General features: G+C 38.7%; 1 protein-coding gene across 31 annotated transcripts in view; it reads right to left on the reverse strand.

Moving 5' to 3' along the window:
* DLG2 (discs large MAGUK scaffold protein 2) overlaps positions 1-27,808 on the reverse strand; it is a 1,053,560-nt gene that overhangs the window by 19,152 nt on the left and 1,006,600 nt on the right. For 20 of the 31 annotated variants that reach the window (XM_074816343.1, XM_074816342.1, XM_074816341.1 and 17 more), the window contains 2 exons: positions 9,414-9,513; positions 5,365-5,406 (listed from right to left, as the gene is read on the reverse strand). In XM_074816343.1, coding sequence (XP_074672444.1) covers positions 5,365-5,406; positions 9,414-9,513 — 142 coding nt within the window. Of the gene's footprint in view, positions 1-5,364; positions 5,407-8,470; positions 8,517-9,413; positions 9,514-27,808 lie in introns of all 31 variants that reach the window. The other 11 variants (XM_074816353.1, XM_074816346.1, XM_074816364.1 and 8 more) reach the window with 3 other exon arrangements.

A 27,808-nucleotide genomic window follows, 5' to 3' on the forward strand; every position in this document is an offset into this window, starting at 1 on the left:
TCATCTGTACAGACTGTACTGGACAGTCAATATCCTACCCTTTACTTGGCTCCAAATCCCTTTCCTGGACCTCTATTTATGTAAGTAAACACATGTTTTTTGGAAATATGTTGATAGCTATGAAAGGCTGGAAATCCAATACAGAAAAATATCATCAGTAGTCTGTCCAAAAAGTGGTCTATTGGCACTATATGTGTAAGATCAATATAGCTTGTGAGGGCATAAAATGAGACTTCAATACTTGTGCCAGTTTGAGCGTGCCTGAATAATATAATAATTCTTGGGGAGTGTAAGAGCCAACATAAGTGTCCTAATTAATCAGTGACCTAACATAATAATCAGAACTCCTTTAACCTTATTCTGAGTCTTCAAATCTCATTACAAGAGTGACTTGCTGACAGAGGGTAAAAATTTTTGTTTCTAACAATTTTCCTTATTTTTAACTTTTAGTCATGTATTGCCTCTCTAGGTAATTGGTGCAATCACAACCAGTTATGCAATTAGGCTAAATAGATGTGGTAATGTGTGTGTAATTTTGATGACAGCTGTAAAAACCTTTACTGAAGTACGTGTAAGAGCATTACAACACATATGCACTAGAGAGACTTGAAATTCATGGCCATTATGAAAATCGTGTCTTGCAAAATAAAAACTGATGAGTCCACGGTAAAAAATATGTTCTTACAAGCTTGGTTTGAAAAAGAAATCAGAACATTTTCAGTTACAGAGCTCAAAATAAACTTTCAATCATGGTTTCAGGGATAAGTCAAACTTGGCTGTATGTATCCTTATCACAAAAAGAACAACTTTCTGCTAGACCAGGACTTTATATAGCACTCTGCAAACTTGGTTTTACTGCTGAGAACAGGTGCAAATCAACTAACAGTTATAGCCTTATATTAGCATGGCCACTGTGATGCAGCAGCAGCTGTGTGGCAGCTTAGCCCCTTTTAGATCAGGCCAGCATTTGTTCCTGGCTCAAAAATACTTTTAGAATTTTTTATAAAGGGCCAGATTCCACTGTCAGATGTGTTTGTGGTTCCCCCTGAAGTTAATGGAGCTGAGGGTTATCTGTTGGGATAAAGAAAATCCCACTGTTGGCTCCAGCTCTTTTGCTCATTGCTCATCAACAAACCCAGTGTTGAGAGCACTGGCAGAAGAAATCAGGTTTACTACTGCAACAGCCTTGTTGCTAAGAAGTGGTCAAAGAATTTTCTCTTGAGACCACATAGGAGGACTTTCAATTATATTATTTTGAAATAAAAAGTGTCTGACTTCTGTTGAGAAGTTGATTTTTTAACCCCCAAGCCCAAGACATGAGCAATACTTCAGGCAAATAATCAAATTTTTAAGCAATATACTTTTCTAAATAAATATGAATGCATCAGAATATCTCCTAGAAAAAGCCCAGTCAATTTGTAACCACTCTATTAACCACTGTCCAGGACACAGCCTGGACAGCTCTCAGAAGCCTTTAACATCAGTCTGTGTACCCCGGTTTGGAATGGTTCTAGGAATAATCAAGTAGTACAGGTTTTGACACTAGCTACTTTTCACTAAATGCTCATCATGAGAAGTAAAAGTTAGAGAAACATGTTAAAACAATTGCCAGAGACCCACTAGAAAAAATGCAGAACACCTCACTCTGGACTCTACCTGACCTATTTCTATAGGGACAAATATGAACATCTGCAGGTGAACACATGGTACTCGCCAGTCATTTGTTACCCATACACTTTTCCTTGTGCTGGTCAAGGTGTGAACTGGTGATTTCATAGAATCATAGAAGCATAGAATCAATTCAGATTGGAAAAAACCTTTAAGATCATCGAGTCCAGCCATAAACATAACACTGCCAAGTCCTGCTAAATCATGTCCCTAAGCACCACATCTACACGTCTTTTAAAGTCCTCCAGGGATGGTGACTCAACCACTTCCCTGGGCAGCCTGTTCCAATGCTTGACAACCTTTTCGGTGAAGAAATTTTTCCTGCTATCCAATCTAAACCTCCCCTGGTGCAACTTGAGGCCATTTCCTCTTGTCCTGTCACTTGTTACTTGGGAAAAGAGACCGACCCCCACCTCACTACAGCCTCCTTTCAGGTAGTTGTAGACAGCAATAAGGTCTCCCCTGAGCTGCCTTTTCTTGAGACTAAACAACCCCAGTTCCCTCAGTGGCTCCCCATAAGATTTGTGCTTTAGACCCTTCACCAGCCTCGTTGCCCTTCTCTGGACACACTCCAGCACCTCAATGTCTTTCTTGTAGTGAGGGGCCCAAAACTAAACACGGTATTTGAGGTGTGGCCTCATCAGGGCCAAGTACAGGGGGATGATCACTTCCCTGGTCCTGCTGGCCACACTATTTCTGACACAAGCCAGGATGCTGTTGGCCTTCTTGGCCACCTGGGCATACGGCTGGCTCATACTCAGCCGGCTGTCCACCAACAGCTCCTTTTCCGCCAGGCAGCTTTCCAGCCACTCATCCCCAATCTCCCACAATTCAGAAAGCAGTGGGGCAGGCAACCCCTTTCTTCCTGCTCATTTGTTGGGGAAGAAAGAAATAAGGGGCACTGGGACAGAGTCACAATCCCATGCAAAACCCTTGAGCTCTCCAGCAGTTTTCTATTTGCTCCCCATGAATTTTTCAGCTTCACTTTTTTTTTCTCCTCTTAGTATGCCCCATTTCACCAGTGCACTGACTGAGGGCTAAGTGAGTTTGCAAGTCAACACACATGGTATCCTGGTAAAATAACTTGTAGTGCCTCACCTTGAACACACAATATCTCCTCAAAGTGGCACTATATCTCACTGAAGAACAGCTTTGCAAAATGGCTGGCTCCAAATGGAGTTAAAACAAACTTGGTTCTGTGGCTGTGACTGATGTTGGGCCACCATTCCCAGATGCATACAAGAAGAGCAGAAATAATAACTGCATGTTGTCTTATTCTACCGGGAATGAGCTTTACCCCGAGCACCCATTACTTTTTTCCTTTCATTAGGAATAAATTAGAAGGCAGTGAGAAATACGTCTTTAGGAAATGTTCACAGACTAGGTCTGATAATTACTCTTCTCACACGAGGGATATTAACAGGCTTCTACTGTGTAGTGAAATAAGACAATTTCACAATTTCTTCATGACAGGCCTCATCTCTCTTATCTCCACGCCCTCACAATTTTTGGATTGCTCTCTCTGACCATCTGCCTCTTGCTCTCCTCTGTCTGATTATTCTCTGTTCCTGAGTCATAATTTTTGTAGGGGATGTTTGCTGCAATGAGCTGTGTGATGGGAGGTACTCTTGATATAGGGTAGGCTGGAGATCCAGAGAGTAACTCAGGAGGGCTTTAAGTCCCCACAGGGGGGATATGCTGATATTCCATGGCCATGTAATTGAACACACAGTCAGGTTAGAGTTGATATGCCATTGCGGCCATCTGAAACAGTGATTTCCAGCTGGTAACCAAAGTTGTTAGTTGCCCAAGGTCATGCCTTCAGATGTCATGTCAGCACACACCAATGAATCCTTAGCAAATTAGACCCTTATGGGCACCAGGTCCTGGATTTTAAAGCCACTTTCATTTGGCATAACCTAAGATTGGCTTCCTCTGCTGCTAAATGGCATAGCTCTCCTGTAGGCAGAGAAGGAAGCCAGGCAGCAGTTGCTGGACATATCAGCACTGTGTGGGGAGCTCCAGCCAACAGGATGTAGGCTGGATGCTGCTGGGGTGACACAGGAGCTTGCCCAGATGAAAACCACTCTAGAAGGAGAGTGCCTGCCATGGGCAGTTGTTACCCCTACACTACTTTTCTGTCCAAGTATCTATGTCCCAACTAACTTCCCCAAACCATTTCTATCCCCCTTCTTGCAGCTCGAAACACACACTTTGTTTCAAGCTATTGCACAGCCAATGAGGAACTAGCTATCTGGCCTGTCTTATGAAATTTGGGAACTAGCCTTTGTGGAGCTGTCCCAAATGTCTGGCTGCAACTGGGAACCCCTGTTAAGTCTCCTGTTTGGGACAGTTCATCAGGCATGGGATGGGCTCAGCCGCCAGCCTAGATTCTCCTCTGGGCTTTTACCCTGAGTGCACCCTGAAAGAAACACACCCAGAGGAGATTTGACTCATGCAAACTTTTGAAAATTTAACCTATTGACTCATTCCTGATTGTAAAGTCAGTCTGGGGAAAGAGCATCTTATATTTCAAACATAAAATCCTCGTTTCCTTCTCAATAGAGGACACACTAAAAATAAAGCGGTTCAGAATTGGATCTTGGCAGTTCAAGAGCACCTACTGTTTTCTTGTGACTCTGGCAATTGCTTTCCAAGGAAACCTTTGCAATACAAGAGAATACAAACTAATTTACCATTTCTGAATTGCATAAGATTAGGTGTTTTACTGAAGCAAACCAGTGTTTATTAACAGAGTTCAACTGCTATGCACTAAATCAAGACTAGTAAATATGAGGTATGATACCAATGATTACCTGAATGTATGCGGGTGCTTAGCACAAGTGCTGAGTGACTGGTGGAAAACTTGATTTGCTAAGCAAATGGCTTGAAAAAATTAAACAACTTGGTGATTTAGTCAGCAATCTATAATTTTAGTTACCTTTTATTACATTTCCAGTCATTTATTTAATGCCTTATTTTTTGGTTTTCAACACTTCCAGAAAAATAGTTATACTGGTTAAATTTTGGGGTATTACTAATAATTACCCACAACACACAATCTGCCTCTTGGCTATATGACCACATGGAGTCTGGCATTCCAACTAAATCAGGTTGCAGGGTTGGGACCTCCACTTATAGGGAATCAGTGACATTCAGTGGCAGTGCCTAAGGGGTGAAGGTCTATCTTACCTTTTTTTGAAGACTTAATATGCATTAAGAAATCTGTACTGCCAAAATTAAGGGCTCAACAACATTTCTGGGACTTTTTCTTAGCCCTCCATACAGGCATGCAGAAATGCAAGTAAAAATTGTAAAGAGGATGCCTTTTTCAGATTTGACTAAAGCTATGGAGTAATTTTATAAGATCAAGGAACTGCCCCCTCCCTGCTGAAATAAACTTCTTGTCACTAAACCAAATAATCCTAACTTTCACAGGCTACCCAAAGCCAGGTTTGGTTTTATGTCCCAGAATACATCCCAAATAACAACCTTCCTCCCTTCTCTCATAAAGGTTGCCAGTTTTCTTTTATAGCTTTGTACTCAAGATGTGGTCGTAAATTTGAATTCCAAGCCATTTGCTCCAACCGTCTTTTTAACATTAACAAAAGAATAGCAAGGAGAGAAACAAAATAAAAGAAACAAACAGAACAAGCAATGCAAAGTAAAAGGACTCTAATGAAAGCAGTAACTTACTGTAGCTACTTTCACTATCGCTGGCATTAGAAGAAACATGTTCTGCAAGAACAGTACAGCAAATTAAAGAACATAACCAAGCACCACAGAGCTGCAGAAACTTAAAATAACTGCCACAGTCATGCAAAGATAGTTGTGCAGAGAGGAAATAAAAACTGTGCAGTGACATCACCTGAAAACTCTCAGATAATTTACACAGCAAAAATGAAAGCTTTCTCTCTTGTGGCATTTCAGAAAGAGACTTTACGTATTAGCTGGTGAGAGACTCTATGTATTAGGTAGTGATATGCGTCATGGCAAAGCCATGTCTTTTTTTGATGAGACAGTTAATGACATCTCAGATGATAATAATTTCCAAGTATATTATGGTCCACTTGCATCTACTGGAAGTCTCGGGTAATTTCATGAAACCTGAGTGTCCGCTGATATTACTCTGTGCTATCAGTAACATGTATCCTTAATGGATTTGAACTATTCCTGCTAAACTTCTAGCTTGTGTCCATCTTTAATCACTGTGCACGATCCCAAAGGGTTAACAAATTAACATGAAAATGGTTTTGATATCAAATATTGTAACTCTATCTATTTTACCTTGTCCAAAAAAAGAAGACAAAGCCAATGACAAAACTAAGAAAAAAGGACGAAATCTTTTTTCAGACATTGTCTAGCCTCAGTATTTGAGCCAGAGTATGAAAACCTTTACCAGACCAGTCTGGACAGAAGAACAGGGATATAAGAACTATCGTGATGGGTCAGACTTGTAGTTTGGCAAGTCTGGTGTCCTGTTTGTATTATCATATTATTTAAAGGAAGGTGCAATCTGTGTCATGTGAAGTTGCTGTTCCCAAACTGTAATCAATCAGCAGACTGTTTATGGTCAGTCAGACCATGCTATATGTTCCCCAGGAGGTCTGCAGAACCACATTAAACAGTGGTTTTAATAGTATCTCTGGTAGAAATGCTGATTACTTTGCACCTAAAAGATCATTTGACAGTTTAAACTTTTCAGCTGGTCCAGGACATTTAGAAGCCAATGGTATAATTGCTATACAGTGGGGAGCCACGCTGGGTTAATAAGACTGAGACACAGTGGTTAAAGGGACAATGGGTACAAATAATTCACCTCCTGACAAACACTAGGAGCCAAAATTGGTCCAATATTTGTCATTAAACCAGTTGGCAGATTAGGCTGTGGGTGACCCACAACACTCACCTGCAACTGCCTCTAAACACTCCCAGTGAAAGGAGGAACTCATAAAAGCCAAGAATTCCCTGGGACGAACTCAAAGTAGACCATGCATGGATGTCATGAAGGGAACAGTGCCAAGACCACCTCTTCACTGCAAGGTGCTGCAATTCCCTCATGTATCAAACTAATGGCTGAGGGTTCATAAACTGATGGGGTTACTGGAGCAGCAGAAATGAGAGGGGATGATATCTGATAGAAATAGTAATGGAAAACTTTGATCTTGGGCTTAGTAAGAAGCTTTAAAAAATTAAACTTACATTTTGAAGAAAACAGTGTATTGACTTTCAAACATTTCATAACAAGTTAACAAGGGTTGTTGCAGGACCCTGAAGAACTTTATTAAACAAGAGCAAATATCCTTCATAGTAAGAACTGTCATTAAAAAGCATTTCTGAGTTGTCATTAAAAAGCATTTCTGAGTTGAATATTAGTGAAATTTGGATGGGTGGGAATGTCTAGAGGTGTGTCAGTAATTGAAAGCTAGGTGCAATATTAATAGAGAAACTACAGCCTATATAATACCTCTGTGCTACTTTTCCCTTAGCAATTTGCAGAATTCAGTTATCTCTTTTCAAATGGTTGGATGTTATGGAGATTCGTCTTTATAAGGACACAGATATTCAGGAGCGTTATCAGATCAGAAGTATTCTACTTCTCTTTAGGCAGGGAAGGATCTGCACTTGCTGCTAATGAGCTGCTATGACACTTTACTTAAAGTGGCAGAATTGCTAAAATTCAGGTGGCACTGACATTTGCTGTCTATCACTGACAAAACTAGTCTTGCAGAACTGTTCTTCGTACAAGAGATGAAGCTTTCATCTTTAAATTGTGAGCTACTGTATGGCTTAAAGTTAAACCATTAAAAAGTCCCTTCAACAAATCAGTCAGAAATGGAATAATGTCTAAAATTGTGTTCATGGATGTGCATTCCTGCAATTAAAAAGCACATAGAAAACAGTAGGCGATGCAGTGTTAACATTCACACACATTTTGCTCCAATTACTTGGCGCTTAAGAAAAAGAATAAGAACTGAGGAAGAAGCAGCCAAACACATGCAAGTGGCATTTTCTTTAAATTATTTAGATCTGGATACAGAATATAATGTAGCTATTTATATAGAAATCATCTGCAAATATTTCACTCTATACAATTTTTTCTGGTCTAACTTTCGAGGAAGCAAAATTGTTTCTGGACAATTATCTGACACGTTACACATTCTGCAATGCCAAGTCTTGAGACAGGATTTCTGCATCAGAGAAAGAAACTGATTAAGGTTGCATGACACAGAATAGGTTGCTAATGGTGAAATGGGTCCAAAATTAGCTTTGGGGAAGGCATGTCTTCTCTAGCCTGCAAATGATGTCTTCCATTAATAACAAACACTATTCTAAAATCCAGCAAAGTAACAAACACTCCCATGCAAAAAGCTGAAAATGCAAAAGCAACAGCATAAAATAATTTTCTATTGATTTCCTCAGGATGTGATCAAGTTAAAATGTTTAACTTTCTCTTTAGATGGAGAGGGAGGGATTGTTGCTGAAAGGAACAGTCTAGGCAGCAAAACGAGTTCTAGGTATGCTACTCTACAGAACTGCCATGATGGGAACAGTAACATACTGTCAGAAACAAAAGGTGTTATTACAAAAGAAGTGAAAGTGTCTGCTTGATACACTGTATGTTATTTAATATTGTCATGCAGAACAAAATGATTGAAACATTTTTAATGCATTCACAGCTGGGTAACAAATAAAACTCTATCTTGTGCATGCTAGGAGTGGAGGGTCCTCAGAGAAGGAACAGAAGCCAAAACAAAACAAAACAAAAAAAGATTTACAGTGACCATTCCTGGGAACTTACTCAGAGTCTTTGTTCCATAACCGTCGTCACCTAATCCGGGGATGTCCTGCACGGAAGTCCCCAGAGAGAGCAATGAGAAAGGAAGAACAGCCGCAGAAGAGGAAGGAAGAAGTCAGTGGAGTTGAAATGGATACTACCATGACTGACCATGTCGATTGAGCAATCTGGATCCCTGCTTTTTCTTTTTGAAACAACTTTAGACCCATTTTCTATGGGAATGTAGCCAATGAAGGAGGCAGTGACCATGACACATGGCTTTTGGAGCTGTGAGGAAGAAGGAACAACTAGATCAATAAAGTTCCAGAAACAATCCTCACTGGATAAATTTAGGAGAGAATTATTAAGAAAAAAAAAGTGAATATTTGGGCTTGGAACTAGCATTTATTTTTAATAATGCTGGTTCTCTATACAATTTAAGCAGTCAGTAAATGCCCAGGAGGTACACATTCCAAGATCTGATTTACTTCTTTAAGCTAAACTGTTAGAACAGTTGCTTTATTTAATTGTTAAACTTTCAGTGAGGCTGCCCATGGCAATCAACTTGGAGAATGTAAAAGGCAAAAAAGAGATTAGAGCAGAGCTTTTAAAAAATAATAACTTAGTTTAGTATTGTGAAAGAAATCACTTTTGCGTTACTTTGAGCCAGTTCTGATCTGGGAATATTTAATCAGAGACAAATTTGGATTTATGACAGACGCCACAACAACTTTGGGGAGCTACATTTGCTCTTCCAAAAGTTAAGGTCACTGTTTTATTCTTCTAAAAATGATGTTTCCAAGGATGGAATGACCAGCTGGATCCAAACTGCAGTCACACATTGGTCACAGTAGTAATACCTCTCCTGCCTGCCTACAACAGATATTTGCCTAGATGTGTGGGATATTGGTATCATGCGTGTCACCCATTTTTTGTGCTGCTGCATTGTCTCCAAGAGGTTACTTACGTTCTGGATCACTTGTTTCCTGCTCACTCTGCTCCTTGCTCTTGTAGAATGGGAATTTTCGTGAAAAGATGAAGTTCTTTTTACGCTTGTCATTGAATGACTGTGAAGGAGAAAAGGCATGGGGCAAAAACAGGGACGTCTAATTGTTGTCACACTCATGCTGACAAAACAACTAGTTTGTAAAAGTGGAGAGAACTGTAGTGACTCAAATCAGTCCAAACCAAGTGGCTGCAAAGAATCAGGGGTGGTTGTGGTGAGGTCTGCAGCTTGAAGGCAAAGCCCCTGGAGACTGGATCGATTTGATTAGAGAGGTCTCAAATCACAACCTTCAGCTCCTCATTTGGAAACTGCCATGTTTGGCTTGTTCAGATAAAGGGCTACAGATGGCTCAGCATGCTTTGAGATCAAGCCACTCATCTTTAATCATAGCAGACTGTGCAAAGAATTAATTAACTGACTGAAAAAGAATAGGCTGTAAAGAAGAAAGTGGAAGCCTTTGATTTTCTTGTAGTAGGTATGTGAATTCAGCCCTGTGCCAATTAAAATAAAATATTTTTTTTCTGGTAACGGCTGCTGATTTCATTGTGTTTTATTTGGCCTCTTAATCAGCAACTTCTTAAGTGTGTTTTAATGCCTTTTTTTTCATAATTTTTTAAAAACCCCTTTGTTTTATTTTATACATATATATTTACTCATTAGGTTCCTCTGGATATACTTGTAGTTTTATGTGATTTAGAGATGGAATTCTGCTGATATGCAGTATTTCAGTGTATGTTGAGCAACATATATGGCTTTTCTTTAAATGGGGAATTAATATGGAAGAAATTGTTTTTTTTTTTTTACATGATAAAACCTTTGACTTTATAGACAGTCACAAGGGCTCATAGCACTGTATTATATAAAAGCAGGATATGCCTACTTGGGACATTTATTTCAGATACTAAACAAGGAATTAGGGTCCCTATATAATCAACTGAGAGAAGCTGGCATTTCCAGAGGGCACCTATGCTGAGCTGCAGATAGTGCTTAAATGAAGTGACCTGTGTTGTCCATCAGACAATGTCCTACACTGTTTCCTATACTGAACACATGCAATGCCCAGACCTAAGACTTTGAAAGTGATCACGTCCAAGAGAGCAGAGACCTTCTTAACTCATTTAAAGGACCAATCTCATGTGTTTGTCATTGCTTGAATGAAATATAACCAGTATTTGGCTCCAATTCTGAAATTGAATATATTTAGAGTTTCAGAACATAATCTATTTTCTTACATTTTGGAAGCATAAAATGTGCTTTAGAATATGTATATCTGAAAGATGTGAAGTTAGGTACTGAAAATCTCTATTAAAATAGTTGTCTACTTGTGTCACGAAAGTTTCATGCCACTTTTACATTTCAAGCATATTTAAAGTTCAGTAACTGAAAACAAAGGAAAAAAAATGCACATGTAGAATAAATGATCCATGAAAGTCTCTCAGAGTATGTAAACATTCAAAGTGAAATTAATGTGGAGGTCATGCACAAATAATCCAGACAGCATGCAATTTCAAAACAAAGCAAATATGAAAGAAAGCCAGAGGAAAAAAAAATGCACATGAAGGATAAAGTAATCTGTGGATGAAAAGAGGACTGACATGCACATTACATCACTTTAATGACCTAAAGGATATAATTAAATTAAAATGTGTTTTTTTGTGATCATTTCTTTTATTTTTCCAAAGAAAGGAATGTAGCATGTTAACATTTCCCATTGTGAAAATGTTGTTTGTCACAATTCATCTGAATTTGACATAGTAATACTATAGGCATTACACTTTAAAAGGGAAAAAAATATATATATACACACAATAGCACCTCAAAACCCAAAGGAGTTTTAAAATGACAATCACTTCATTACCAAATGCCATTTCACTTTGGAATTAAAGAGAATGTTATCAAATTGATAAATAAATATGCTGTGTTTCACAGTGATTATATGATAACACTTATAAGTATTCTCCTTCAATTTTTAATCCAACAGTCTAGATCAAAAACTTCAGAAAGTCCATTTTCACCAAAAAAGCTTATATTTTTTTCAAGCTTATGCATGATCTAACAGTATATTCCAAATTAGACAGATATAATATAGTGTTACATACACTTTTTCTCCTTTTGCAATTTCAAGTACTGGGTTGCCTTTTTAATAAGATATTGTTCCACTTCAATCTGGACAATCAAAATCTGGCAATTCATAGCAGGTGACTATTATGTCCAACTGTGTCATTGCATTTACACCAGTAAAAAGCCTTGTTCCTAAAATAAAGCTGACTCGTAGTTTATTAATATCCATAAGCAAATATGTTTATGCATGTGTTAATATTTCTATAGATTAATCAGTGTGTACATTCATGTTAATGACCATATATACTATCATAGTGTAGTCAGAGGGTTTATATTTAAAATAACAAAGAAACTGTAAAATATTATAAAACACTAAAATTGGTCTAATCCTGCAAATTTATAGAAATAATTAGTCCTTGGTTTTAACTGGATAGGCTTACCCAGTTTTTATTTTCTTGTACATTAAGCGCATGTTGCTTCACAAGAAACCAAAGACAGGAGCCTTGATTTTGGTTTTATATCCAATATAAATGTGATTAAACTCAGGCTGATGGTCTCCACCTTAAGGATATGAAATCCTGCAGACACCCATCAAAATGCTTCTTACAGATACCACGATATATATCTCTAATGTATAGAGATAAGAGGATTGGCAAAGAGAAGAGAGAGAGACTCATACAGAATAAACCCATGTTTTTATTGGATATACTGTGTTAATTCTGGATTTTGTTCTGTTGGTGGAGGAGTAGAGACCAACACTGAATACATATTTTCTTTTTTAAGAAAGGATCAGGGATGTGAGGAATGGTGGAAAGGTTAAAGGGCAACATACAGATGTACGTTTTTGAGATATTTCATTTCTATAAAATGGAAACTTTGAGATCTGTCAAATATTCCAAAGCCTGTTTTCACAGGGGTTCCCTGTGCGGCTGGAGAGCTGTGAAATAGCCATAGGATAAAATAAGAGAGGTATTTGCCTACATCTCAGCCTGATGCAAAAGTTGCATGCAACTGGAATTGAAATTGTGATAGCAAGCTTAGGTTTGTTTCAACAGTATTTATGTAGGCAGAGTTTCTGAAAGTCAGTGAAAAAGTGCCTGAAAATGGATTCCTCTGTAAGTCACAATTTCTTTGCCATGAATATTGTAAAATCCTGTAATGGAAAGTAACTCGGGCATTTCAGTTACAGTGAGAAACCTGTACAATAGATTACTTTTATACCTCACTGACATCAGTTCACACAGACTACCACTAACCTAGGAATTGGCATTAGTAGGCACTTTATACAGACAAGGGTCTAGGACTACAAAGCAAATGAAATTTTCAACTACTGTCTGACGACTGAACAGTGAGCTCATTCTTCACAATATTTGAACTGTGATGAAAAAAAAAGTCTTTACTCAGAAAAAAAGCGGAAAAAAAAAGCTTTCACTGATGTCCTGGCTCGAATTCTTGTCTGATACTACTTAGGCATAGACTGTCTTTTGGAGAGGTCAGAAAAAAATTGTGATGTGCACTCTTGCTTGACCAAATATCCCCAGATGTCCCCAGTTATGTAAGTCTGGCTTACACATACCAACCTACCCTGGTTGTGACAGACATTAAGACACTGTGTGTTTCTTGTTCTTAAGAACTCCCTTTGGTACTTTTTTGTGTCAACATAGTTTTTGTATTCTAAATGCATTTCCCTAGGTGCAGCAGCCATATATATGTTACTCATCAGCTAAGGACAGTGTTTTTTTAAAGGAAATTTCCATGTAACATTGAATAAACAAGCCAATTTCAGAATTTGTGTTATAACGGTAAACACAAAGAATAGTGTATCAGTAATTTGGTAGTTGTACCATACTGCAATAGGCAACTATATCAGTGTTTATTTTAAGCTTCTTCTCAATTTTTTTTTTTCAGAATGTAGCTGATCCATACTGTTTAGTGCAGATGTGCTCTTGAGAGAGGTTGTCCTCTTTATGCTTTGCAGAAGAGTCTAATATGTTGGGGAAAGATTTCTTTTGATGCCCTAAAAGCTCTAAAAGCAATTAAATCTTCTAAAAGCCATTAAACTCCCAAATACACTGGGAATGCTTTATTTTGCTATTTCATTCAGCCAGTGCTAATCTTCAGTAATGAGCTGGGAACCAGTGTTCAGGGGATCACCTAAGAAAAAGCTGTTCCAGAGCACTGGCTGTGAAATTCTTTTATACAGGGTGTAGACGAATTTCATTTACCACCTATTTTTAGGCAGGTTTGAGCTAAGCTTTAGCCTAATTTTTGTTACATGCTTATCTGTATCAGTCTTGTTCCGAGATTGGTCTAGCAGTGCATATGAGTTAATTCATTTTGCTGCTTCTCATCTGCCATGTTTTTTTTCGATTCTTCTCCTTTAATACCTGGTTTTGGCCTAACTTAAATGAAAAACCCTCACTTATACATCATTCTACAAAAATCTACAAAATTTAACAGCAACATTATGTCCCTGCAATCCTTTTCTCTGTATTTAATTCACATATTTTGGGACATCTTTTACTCTGTTTGAACACTGACTTTAATAAAGGTTTGGGCATTCAAACACTGTTAAATGTCTACATGTCAAATCTCTCCTATCATACTGAAAACTCTCACTGAAACCAGAAAGAAAAGTTTTGGACTGTAAGAGATACTCAGTGTCATTTCCCTTTCAAACATATATATCACTTCTCTGCTTTTATAGTGGGCTTTTTCACTTAGCAATTCAAAATGCATGATGAATATGAACTCACCAAAACGAGCTTTTGAGGACAATCCTGTGTTAGCATATTTGCTTTATGTGAAAAGTGGTTTTGCAGTTTGCATGGCAGCATGGTCTGGTGAACATGGGTCAAACCACACTTTGGAATCTTCTGCCTCATTGTTCCATCTGCAATACCAGGCCCAGAGCAGTGCCCTCTTTGCAGGTACAACTGTAAGCCTGGTTCTATAGTGACCATGCAGTATATTCCTTAAGACATATATCTTTCATTCACAGTCTGACCACACAGTTATATGCTGGCAAGCAACAGTTGACAACTTCTCTATGTCCTTCTATGAGATGCAGGGGAAAGGATGTCCCTATTAAGTTCAACCTTAAATTTTCTTAGATACAGAAAGTATTTGGAAAAAAAACCAAACCAAAAGCCTGGGCTACAGTCATTCCTTATTGGATTTTTGCTCCATGATTTGTTTTGATAAGTGAGAGCAAAGTTTGGGTGAGAAGAAGCTCAGATGAAGATAACTTTGCTTGCTTGGTTTTCCCATGAAGCTTCAGGAAGAATTGGATCTTGGAAATCCGAAATGAAAAAGTGCAAGCCTGATTAAAAACTCCATTCTGTCTAGCTTCTGCAGACAAGGGTAGTGTTGTTTAGTATTCATAAATATGAAATTCTAGTAATCTTTTTTTTTAAGACTGACTTAATGCCACTTGTCAGCCAGCAACTCAGTTTTAATTCCTAACAAAACAAGTTAAAACCAACACAAAATACCAGGGGAACAGAAAGACTAATAGACTTTCAAGAGAACATGTAAAAGCAGTATTTCCAATTCTGCAAACATGTATTTAACTTGGTGCAAGGTACAAATCACATTAAAAAGGGAGTATTCATCTGTGCTAATTTACATTGCATCACTGTCAGCAGGATTGAAACGCCAGCGTAAAAACCTTGCGTATGTGACAGCCAAGGTCATTTACAAGTATCTGAAGGTGGTACACAAAGAGGGTGAGAAAGATTTGTTCAAGCAGCAACACTGAAATTAATAGTGTGAAAATAAGAAAGGGCAAAGCTCCTTGACAGTGAAATCAATTTGGATGTAGAATAATCTGCCCCAAGGGAAGTGGAAAAGCCTAGATCATTCTTCATGTTTAAAACAAATCTGCTAATCTTAAGTACTATGGGGAATAACACTGCAGTGCTGGGAGAGAAGGGGGCAGTGAAGGGAAAAGAGCTAAACAATAAGCCTCTCCCAGCTCTAATGTCAGTGTTTCTGTGGTGAGATGCTCACAGATCCAGCATTGCAGAGTTGTGCTGGGCCCCAGCGCAGGCTTTGACCTAGCCGGGTTCACTACAGTCATATGGGCAGTGTGAAGGTCTTCCTCTCCTTTCTCAAGGCTATCTCTGGAGTTAGAAAGTGTATCTGATGTTGGTCAATGTTGTTCCAAATCTTCCTCTACTCTTTAAAATTTTTTTCCAAAGAGTAACTTTCCCTGTTAGAGCTGATGCAGGCCACCAGCTATTGATCCCACTAATAAATCCTTGTGCACGTGAACCTGTCTCAGCATCCTGTGCAGCAATGATGACGAAAGAGCCTCAGAGATCAACAGTAACATTGGTGTGCACTTGGTGAAGTTTTGGAACCACTGGCTCAGACCCCCAGATACAGGGTACACTGTAGGACCTTTATCAATTTGATCTTCATTCCTCAGTGTTGATCAGATATTTTCTCCTATATTTTTCTTAACTCTGATTCCCGGTTGACTGCTGCTGCTTCTTTAGATTTGCAAATGAAATTGAAGGGTTTGGTCTCCTCTATGCAACCTTTTGAATTAATCTCACTAATAAATAAAGCTGCAGAATGTGTTATCTGTGCTGTTAAAAAACCCAACTTGCTCCTGTATCACTATTTTTTTTGGGAATCATTTAATTGTGCAATCAAGTGCTGTGCACTTGACTTGTGCTAGTGTAAACTATTATATAAAATGGACCACTGCATAAAAAGAGTAAGTTGCATAAAGACCTTTATTACTCTTATTTGTGAAGTAGTAGAGAGAAGGATTTACAATACCTACATGCCTTCAAACTATTCACTGAAAGATAACTGGATCTGATGTATTTTGAACTGCCCTTTTCAGTTAGAGTGTTTGCACTCACAAGTGACTGGTGAGCAGGCTGAATTATGGCAAAGATCTGGCTCAGGAGACAGTGAATCTTAGGGATGTGGTGTAGTTGAGAACTGTCAATGTTAGGTTAATGGTTGGACTAGGTGATCGTCAAGGTCTTTTCCAACCTAGATGATTCTGTGAATCATACCAGGTTTGTGGTTTTCATTTAAAACATTGATTTATTTAGGTCTTACAGCTAAAATTATAAAAAATAAAGGCATGGGCAAACAAAAACAAAGTCAATCTCTAAGAGACTGGTGTGAGGTTTGTGTAGGAGGTGAAGTTCCTACGTTTTCCAGGAATGCATCTCACACTACCAGTCTCACAGACAGGATATCAGATTAGATGGACGTTGGCTTTGACCCAGGTTGGCAATTCCTCTGTCCCTATAACCTCCCAAACATGGCCTGTGAGTCACTAAGTCAATCTTAACTGAACTGCTTGAATTTGAGTGAGACAGAAATAAAGATGTGAAATATAGAGACTGTATCATCTTGATGAGTGTTAACGCTTGACTCCACTCTTCTTTGAGTGAAATCTTTGTGTGAAATCTTACTAGAAGAAAACTTTGTTCTGTTTATAATCCTTTGACAACATCTATTGCCAATACTATACATTTTTCCTTTCAACCACCTTTTTAGCAGAAGAGCCAAGTAGCTATGACATTATTTATATATACTTGCAAATTTCCTACCATTTAATTCAGGGTATTAGACAACAAGTTGTAAAAATAGCATGCACATGAAGTTAAACTCAGCACAAATTTCTGCTGGAACAGCTTAGAAGAAAAGCAATTAACTCTCAGCTGTAAACTTTGGTATTCCACCTGTGCTAGCAAATTTCCACCGTGTTATATTTAATCTGTGACCAATTTAAACATTACACCACATATCTTTATGTCAGTGACTCCCTTAAACATCTCTTACATAAGCAGGGATGACACACACTTGTGGGATAGAAAACACTGATACTATAGTGATTAACATTATGGCCACTTAAGAAACAACATTATCTTATAAATAAACTCCGCACAATTATCAGGCTGAAGAAACTGGAAAATCTATGAAATACATGTATTTAAATTACTCATTAACTGAAGAAATGACTCCATCAATAATTTTCTTTGACAAGCTGCTGATAGGCAAAAATGTTTTTTACCATCTGAATCAAGTTCAACCCCAAAGCCTTTATTTCTCACATTTGCTACTCTATTCCATCATGCTTACAGGTTGCAGATATTTAGAATTTGTAGTTCTTAATAATGGTGGTTTTTTTTTGTTTTTTTTTTTTTAAACTGGAAAACAGACCCAAAGATTTTTTACTTCAGTACTTTCCTGGATTTTTAAAAGAAAGCTACAAAAACATATTTCTTCACTTTAGCTGAGTAAAAGCCTCAAATTTGACCTGGCAGTATTTTTCACAATTTCTAGAACTCTTAAAAACCAGGTTCCTTAAGGCATGCCTGTTCCCTGCTAGAGTCCACACTGCTACTGTGGCATAAATCAAAACTGAAGACTCACTTGTTTTCCTTTACTTTCGACTGTGACCTGGGCCTAACAGGCATTATTATTCAATTATTCCATGTCTTTGTGGAGTGCCTCAAGTTATCCTGGAGCAACAAGACACTATACAGTTAAATTGTCCTGGCTCTGTCCTGTTTGTCATCTGAATTTCATTTGATTACTTCAGCACATGAGTGAACTAGATGCTGATGACAGCAGTATTTCTAATGTACCTTGCAGAAACGTTGAGCAAAATGTGTTCAGCTCAAGGGGAACGGTCAGGGCAGCCCAATAATATGGACTCAGGGCAAATCAGTTGGGCAGCCAGTGTCCACTGCCTGGCACCAGCTCCAGCCATCGTGAAACCTGAAGACTGGACTGTGGAGGATGTGAAAATGTATGAACGAGCAAGGGCAGCTGGACAAATGAGACCCAGCTTTTCCTCTGGCACGGGGAGAAGTTTCCTCCAACATACAAGCTGCACTGACAGGAATGATGCTGAGATCTGATTCTTCCATGACACCCTATGCTATCCCCACTTCTGAGGTCTTGCAGCCAACAGAGAGAAAACCAGAAGCAAGAAAGCAACAAAATCAGATGGAGAAGAGTAATTTATTCCTCCTCCCTGTGCTGGGCAGTTTCACACCAAAGTTCTGAAGGGTATCTTCAGACCTACTACCTACTAATGCCCTGTGCCAATAAAAAGCCCTTGTGCAGAACATGTCTCTGCTCAGCAATTTGCTTTTAATAATTTCCACCAGCTTTTTTTGACTTCTTATAAAGATCCCTCTATAAGAATGACTCGGTGAGGAATTCTTGCTCCATAATTTCGCATTACTTTTTTATACTTGTCATTAATTTCTATTTTATCACAGAGGAGCATTCTTGAATTATTGCTAAAGAGTAACAACTAAATTCCAATATTGCAGAAACAATGGTTTTGTAAAAGATTTTATGTCAATTAGTAATGGAGATGTAAAACCAGAAATTTTATGACATGAATGACTTCCAAAGCTTATTTTAAGTTGCACACATGAAAAATCGTTCTTATTCTCTGGTTACAGCAAAGCAAATTTCAATCATTCTGAGACGGGGGAGCGTACAGTAAAATACTGATTCACAACTCTTGCAAATAAATGACATGCAGAATGATTTTCTATAAAAAGCTCATTTCTGAGTAGAAGGGGGTTTTCTCGTGTGTAATTTTTCCACCTGTAGGTATACAAGCAAAGAAGTTCAGGAGCCTGCACTATCTCCACAGCAACAGCGTAATTCTTATTGACATGGCAGGAGTTATATGCTGGGCTGAGCAGAGGGCTTACCCCTATGCATTTCTAGATAGCTTTACCTAATCTAATCTAACCTAACCTATCCAGGTATGTATATTTTGCACTTGGCAAAGCAGTTCCAGAGGAGTATATTCAGAATATTTGTTACAAGTGCCTAGTTTATTCACTGCAAGTATTAGCACAAAGATTAGTCCAAAAGAAATGGTTGAGATGTTTAAGTTAGGCTTTTAAGCTACACAGTTTAAATAAGGTCCTGTAGTTCTTAAAGTTTAGATTATCCTGTCTGATCAAGATGCAGCAGATAAGAACTGCAAATCCTTGTCATGCCACAGCCATGTGAAGCACTGAAGGTCCATAACCCTGTCTCACTGTGTCTTGAAATGGCTGCTATGTTTTTTAGAAGGTGCATCAGTTAAGGCTCACAGAAATGGGATTCACTGCACGTAGCTTTAAACATTTACCCTGTAGGTGCCTGGGGCAGAGGTAGTGACCCCAGGCTCCCTTTACAGTCAGTGATTGATTCATCACATTTCTTTTAGACAACAGTGGCAGGTTGGTGCTCTTGACCATGTAGAAAGGAAGAGCTGTTCATTTTGGGATTTCTGAGATGGAGAGAGCAAATTCATATTAAAAAAAATCAGCTAATGTTTTACAACATTTACAGAATTGTCCCAACATCATGTGTAAATAATATTTCTGCAGGAAGCCATATTTCAGGCTTTCCAGTTGTGCAGGTAAAATATTTTTTCTAGCCAAGCTAGAACATTACAACCCATCTCTGCATGTGCTCCTTAGACACTTTCCAGAAGCTTATAAATAAATGCCTAATGGAAGCATATTTTAGCTAGGAATTATCACTCCAAGCAAATTATTTTTAATATCAGTGGGTGTCCAATAATTATCTGGCACTGAGACAATAAAACATTTTTGTTTTGGGCAAATTGCAATGTGTTTGTTGGAGTGTTATTGAAGAGTCATTTTGTTTATACAGCTGAGGCCACACTGTGAACCATTCTGGATGCTAAATGTTCCTAGGAATGCTAAAATGTTGCTAGGAGTCAGATCAGATCAGAGTAGAAACACTCTTTTTATGTTTTGAGGGCCTTCCTAGATCAAAGTTTCAATTCATATTCTAACTTTTTACTTTGGTTCATGTCTGCTATTTTTAATGTGACTGAAGCAATGTAACAGTTCTTAGCAAAAAACACCTACTGGGGCTCAGGTTAGCTTCTACTGCATTTAATAGGAAGGCTCTTTGCCTTCAGCACATTAGAAATACGATGTAATGGAACTAAAAGAGAATACTGAATTCAGTTGATACTGCAAGTGGAAGTAGCACCAAGGAATGGAAAAAATTTTATAAACTAAAATTTAATTACACAGCAAAGACTGACATTTTATTCCTAATGGTCAAAATTAATCAGAATTGGTAGTATCAGCCTTACAGGAAAAACATTGTCTTCTGCAGCCTACTGCTAGCAAATGCTGTTCAAATAGTCATAAGAAGGGCAAGCTAGAAAATTTTGGACCAAACTGAAGTGCTCTGATAGTCACAGGACAAAGTAAACAGCAAGTTCATCCTGGCTGTTCACAATCTCATCTGGGATCACATCGGTGGGGTGTGTGTCTGCAGAACAAGAAGGTTCAATAAACTCCCAGAGCCCATGGTCCTTGCCAGGGCTATGCTGTTGGTTTGCCTGTGCCCTGCCTTGTGTCTTGCCCATCCCACCTCACCTTGCTGACATGACTCCCTGGATTGATTTTGGAGCTGAGTCATCACTAAGGACTTTCTGGGAACCATGGGGCTGTGGACCAACCTTGGTTGTTGCCACCGGACCTGCTGTTCATGCCCTGGGACTGCCCCGGACTGCACTCCTCATTGTGAGGGTGCTGTCACCCCTGAGTCCTGGTGTAGTAGCCCTCTCCTGCTGCTCCCTGATGCCATCAGTCTTGCATCCAGGTTATTGTCCTCCAGCTTCTATCCTGGGCAACTGAGAGCTGACTGCAGTTCACTTTGCCCTCTTTAACCCGAAGTCTTTTAAACCAGCAGTAAGTATAGAAATAGAACAGCAACACTGCAGCTGCATTATTCACTGGCTTCTCCTTAAAAACTACAGCAGTGGCAGGCTAGAAAAAGCATAAAAGGGCTGGATTACACAGGCAAGTACACACAGGCAGATTGCTCCTAGGCACGTTGCTCCCAGGCATATGTACCTCCAGTTCCTGAAGATTACAGCTACACAAGTCATCATTTTTCTAAGCAACGGTTGGAATATCAGTTGGAGGCCAATTTATAGCTGAGCTGAGCACTTACTCCAGTAAGAGCGCTCAGATGTCTTTGAAGAATACCCCACAGGCAGCCATTCCCATTAGATAGCAACAAGAAATTAGAAAGACTGGGAGAGCAGAGAAAATTTAGGCTAGATCAGTAAGGAGGGATAAATCCGACTGAGACCAAGAATAAAGAATATTTAATTGTGTGTCAGTGCCTACGCCACCTTCACTAACCCTCCTCCATATCATCCTTGCGGGTAGGTGTATGCTGCTTAATTTATGTTCAATCTCTCTTCTTCTCAGTAAATCACTCCACCTGTGATCCCACACATTCTGGTGTTTGACACTTCCATTATCTTTTACTTGGCATCTGTTGCTATTTTCTAATCACCAAATTTAGAGGGGAAAAAAAAGGCAGAGGCCCCTCCTTTTTTCATACACATACACATGGACAAATACACACCAATGTGGACAGAAATGCTGTTCCCAGTCCAGTATCTCTCCTTTCACTACCATTTTGCTATGGACTGGAGGGAATTCAGAAAACAAACATGATTAAGCAATTGAGTGGATTATTTTATAAGGAAAACTGAGCTGTCAATGCGTGCAGTTTTTGGGGCATGTCAGAGAATCTACTCCTTCTGTCAGTGCAATGTAACCCACTGCAGAGCGTGTGTTACCAGGCTCTCCAAATCAGCAGCTAGCGCCACAACAAAGATGCAGGTTTTTGAACGTGCTCAGGTTGTGGATTTTCTTCTACTTTGTCCTGGTTTCGGCTGGGACAGAGTTAATTTTTCTTCTTAGTAGCTAGAATAGCGCTGTGTGTTGGATTCAGTATGGGATTTGGTATGAGAAGAATGCTGAATCCAAAACACCGTTATTGTCCCAGTACCATCGCTTTAGGAAATCCATTCATTGTGTCAAATATCTTCAGAAGAGAAGTGCAAAGAAAAGTTGGTCAAAATACAAATATGTGGAAAACTTTCTGACTATGGACTACAGAACAGTTTCTCCCTGAAAGTGGTGAAACTTTATATTTAGAAATGTTAAGCCTAGTAAAACACTGATGTTAGAAACAATCTTCAATAGGCAGGGAGAGAGGATAGATAGTCTAATAAACATTTATACTTTATACTTTCTAATTTCTGAGAAGGAGGGATTCTTTGCATTGATACACCCAGATCTGCCACGGTGAACCAGTAGCACAGACGCTATACCTGAGACCAGACAAATAATCCAGTTTCCATATACACTGATAGAAGAAGAAATAACAACAGGCTTAAAGTGCTGCAGTTTAGCCATTTCTAATGATGAGGAGAGTGAAGCACTGGAGTGGCCTGTTTTGGAAGAATATGAAATATCTGCTGTGGGAGGTCTTTAAGTAGAGATTAGACAAATCTGTGATACAGGAGGAAGGTACAGAAGACACCCTCAGGGCAGGGGTTGGACTCAGTGACCACCTGAGGTTCCTTACTGACCAGATTTTCTCTGATTTGCTGACTAGGGCTGAAAATACCATGATTTTCTAGAGCACAAATTGTTTGGAAATAGGTGGGTTGGTTTCTTTTTTTTGTTTCCCAAATACTTAATAAGCTGTCAAAACATGTCCTGTGTATCAAGTCCTGACATTCACTGGATTTTGACATTTGGAGGAGAGGTGCATTGAGTATGCAGAGGGTTTTATTTACACCACAATACAGAATTTGATATCTGTCTTTTTCCTTTTATGCCTCAGTGCAGTGTTGGTAAAATGACAATAAAGGAAGAGGATGACCTTACACTGCAGGCAGGGCTATGCGACCTGTAAACAGAATCTGCTCGTAAGAAATATTATTAAATGCTATCAAGCTTCTGACTGTCATAATAAATGCATTCAGAGGCTTTTGAAGGGGCAGGCTGAGTGCAGTGTAGATGAGCTGACTGGAATATGGAAAGAACTGTGGATGACAAGCTAACTGAACAGCAAAAAAACTAAGGGATAGTGATAGAGCAATACAGTGTGGGTCACAGCCCAGGACCTGCACTGCCGATGAGCAGCAGAGCTGCTGGGAGAGATTTTGGAGGGACAGGGCAGTCCCTTTTCTTGGCAGGCACCTTGTCCCCTTTTGGCACCCTGCTGAGTAGCCTCACTAGGGCAGGCACCCATCTGGCACACTTCTGGGTAATCACGGGCTGAACACCCCCCATGCACCCCGACACACGCATTAAAAAATGAGAGATTGTGAGAGGCATGACATTTATTTCACTGGGAACTGAAATGGGGTATTTGTCCAAAAGACAATGTTCTGGAGTCACTGGCCAAATAAGGTGTGCAATTAAAAGGCAGATGGTATAAAAAACCAGTTCACTGTATAAATTAAGTTTTACCTAAACATTATGCTTCATGATAGTGCAACGCTGCTCTGGGAACAGGCAAAATCCATGAATATTAGAAAAAAGGTGAGATGTTGATCAAGGTCTTTCCAAGAGCTACAGTTTCCACTGTAAAAATACTTTCAAGAGACAGTCAAGAAAGAGTATAAGATCTGACAGGGAGAAAAGCAAAAGAGATGCTATTTTTGTCTCCTGAAAGACTGGTTGTAATTACAACAGTTGAGAAAAAAGCAGATTACCGGCTCAACTCTTTTCTTTCTGTAATATTTCCATCATTGTTTGACATTCTTTTTGATTCAGTAAAAAATCTGAAAAGCCCTCAACCACTGTGGGTTTTAGGATTAGAAAAGGAAAGGCTATTTTTGTTCAGCCTGAAGTCCATGGTAGGGAGAATTACCAAGAGTTCAGTATGCCACTTGGGCAGATATATAACCCTGCTCACAGTTACTAACATGTTCTGCTCCTTTTGGCACAAAGGTGAGCATCAGAAGATACTTGGGATATGATCTTGAGTTCAACATAGCAAAAACCTTACTTTTTAAGTTTGTGCTCACGTAACTCCTGCAGCTTCCTCCAGCACAAATATCAGACATAAACCTTTGGGCTGTTCTATTTTCCACTGATTATCCATAGACCAGGGGACCCCATAGACTGAGACAGCAAATGCTTAGTAAATGGTAACTGTGTTATCTTATCTTCATTTACCTGTTTTGTGTTAGAAACTTTAGGGTAGCTGGTGTCCTGGAAACCCTGTCCTTTGCTGCAGTAGCATAGAGCAGCCATAGGGAATCAGAAGCGGGGACTGGTTGCTTTGATACTCCAGCCACCTTCAGTAACAATTAGAAAAGCTGGTGAAGATCATTACTACAATTATAAGAATGATGCTAGAGACAACTTGGTCAATTCAACTGAAGCACAATCTTTGCTTGGTGAAATGAAGCTGTTTCTAACAGTATTTGTATTCTTTTCCTTATTACACAGGTGTTAGCATCTCTAACTGGTTTGGTATCTTTAAAAATGTTAATAGGACCTAGGATTCAGATGATGTCTCTGAACCTGAACAAGTAAGTATCTTTTGCTCAAAATAAACAGAACATGAAAGAAAAGTAGCCCTATTGGGTTAAACCAGAGATCCAGTTAGCCCAGTAGCTTTTTCTGAAGTTGTCCAATAACAGATGTTGAAAAGAAGTAGAAGAAACATGATCCTTCCCCTTTTAAAACCTCTCTGCTTCTTGAAATCAACAATTAGTATGTACTGAGCTAATAATTTTGTGTTAGAATTCCTTTTTAACACAAAAATGTTAAAAGTTGTCATTGGATCCACTGCTTGCTAACTTATCTAATTCCTTTTTAACTTATTTTTTATACAATATCCTGTAATAATAAGCATCAGAATTTAATTATGCATTGTACGGAAAGGTACTATCCATTGCCTGATTTAAACTTGAGACCAAAAGATTTCACTGGAGCTCCTTAATTGTGATTCACATTCCCTGTTTTTGTATCCATCCTGATTTTGTAGACTTTAATTTCACAAGTCATGAATTGGAGGAGTCCAATGAACTTAATTAAAAGTGATATAAATATTCTAAATCACATTTAAAAAAAATGCTGAACTTATTTTTTAGATGAGGTAACAGACCCAAGTTTGGCTTGAAAAAGAGGAACTTTTGAGCCTTTGAAAAGATTATCCTTTATCTATCCCTGCTAACAGGTTTGCCAACTGAATTGCTGAGCCTTCTTAAACACTTTTTTAATGAGAAACAAGAGCTGATCAGCTACAAATGTCACACCATCTGTAATACTTTCTTTGTATCTTATCTCCGGATTTGGGATTAAAAATTAGGTATAAACAGATGAAAACACATAAGACTTTTAAAACCTATAGAATAACAAGACAGTTCATATTTTAAAATCATAGCTCAAAGAAATTTTAAGCGCTATCTCATGAAACTGTTGCTGTGTCTTAAACATTGCTTCTACAGGGGAAGAAAGGAGTTGGGGCCAACAAGATGGTTCCGGTAAAATAGCAACAGGATAACCCTTTTACCTGTGCAAAAAACCCCAAGGATTCTCTGTATTCAGTTAAATTTTGTTTAAAAAACGCTTCTCCATGCATATCTGGCCAAATTTAGAAATATCCCACGAAAAGCTATTCTCCCAGTTTCATCTTTAGAGTAAATTAAGACAGTACCACTTGCCCACATGGTCATGAATGTATGAGCACAAAGGTGCAACAGGCACATTCCTATCTGAATTTTAGATGGATTTCGAAACAGAAGAGTTATCCTGGGCCTACTGCAGCCCTGTTTATGTGGACTGAATATTTTCCAGATAAAAAAATTTCTGAACACTGAAAGACTAAATGGAAATACTGATCCCTAAAATGCACATACCTATATGTGTACTCAAACACCTCATTTTACGTGTTGATACTTAACAGTGAACCCTTTTTCCCTTTATGCTCTTTCAAACACAAGCCTACATTATCTTTCAAAAAGCCTTGAAACTGTGGGATTTTTTATTTTTTAAACAAAAGCAAATTTTAGCAAATACTAACAATAGAAAGTGTGCTCCCAAAAGGGTACAATGGTCTTGGTCTGTAATTATGCAATTTCCTAAACACTGAAACAAACAGTGATGTGAGTGGCTGGAAGATTAATGTTACACTGATGACAAAAATGGAAAAACAATTTGGGGAATCAAGAGGTAATTAAATTCTTGACAGACTCACTTGAATAAGGACCATTAGTTATATGAATGAATTATTCCCCGAGGCTTTGATTATATACAGGAAATAGACATTTAACAAGTGATTTCATTGGCAATATAAAACTTACTATCTCTCAAAATAAATGGCAACATTAATTTACAGAGTTGCAGAGAGTGGTCATTTCAAACTAAAAAATGGAGTTCTGACTCCTGAAGAAATGCAATGAGATGAATAAATCCTTTCACAATGTATTTTGTTATATATTTTATAACAAGTTACCTGCGTGTGCAAATAATATGCAGAGGCTGAATTCTGATTCCACATGCCTTATAAATCTGGAAAACTGGTTTCAGTCAGTGCAATTATTCTGCATTTGCATTGAACTTGGGAACTGTTCTGTGGAGCAGTAACAAGGAAGTATTTGCAAGTCTGAAATAGTTTTTGCTGGCATGTAGAGACTTGGGACCCACTGTGCTTGGAACTGCATGTTCATAACAAGAGGAACGTCTAACCCTGCTAATCTGTCTGAGTGAAAGGAGAGAATAAACTGGGATGAAGGAAGTATTATTATTCCCATTAGAGAGGGAAACTGAAGCAAGAAGAGATTAAGAATTTCAAACTAGGCAGAGGATCACAGGAACAGCAGAACAGCAGGTCTGGAAGGGACCTGCTGAACCACTTGGTTTTGTCCCTTAATACACCTACCTTGACTGTGTTCCCTCATCACCCAGTTTGGGCCCTGCCCTGTGTTTTCTGCAGCCAAACAGAACTTTTCGCTGATGGTTTCTGAAGCTCTGTCTCTTGGTTTGCTCTCAGAAGCCCTCAGTTGTAAATCCCATGTATGCCAACTGGACTGTTTTCAAAAATAAATCCCTGCAAACGTAATGTCAAGTATTCACTACTGCTACAAATGCAAGCTACACTTCAGCAGAAAAATATACCTGTGGGCATTTGTCATGCTATAACTCTTGCCAGCCAGACATCAACGTATGGGATATTAGACATCAGGCTAGTGAGAACTGTTGGCTGTTGAGCACAATAAAGGGATGCTGCAGAGTGGTAACAGCAGGAAGGCTGTTCTGTCCCAAGAGCACTGGTGGAAGGGAACTTGCATGTTTTGTGTTGGCTGGCCCGTTGCACCTGCTGTGAAACACACCTGTGTTCAATGTCTGTCACAACTGTCAAAGTAGAACATCTGAAACCTAAATTTTGCATCCAGAACTCTAACTTTCAACCTTTTGTTTGAGATTTAACAG

The sequence above is a fragment of the Strix aluco genome, chromosome 2 (genome assembly GCF_031877795.1).
Source record: "Strix aluco isolate bStrAlu1 chromosome 2, bStrAlu1.hap1, whole genome shotgun sequence".
Classification (NCBI taxonomy): Eukaryota; Metazoa; Chordata; class Aves; order Strigiformes; family Strigidae; genus Strix; species Strix aluco.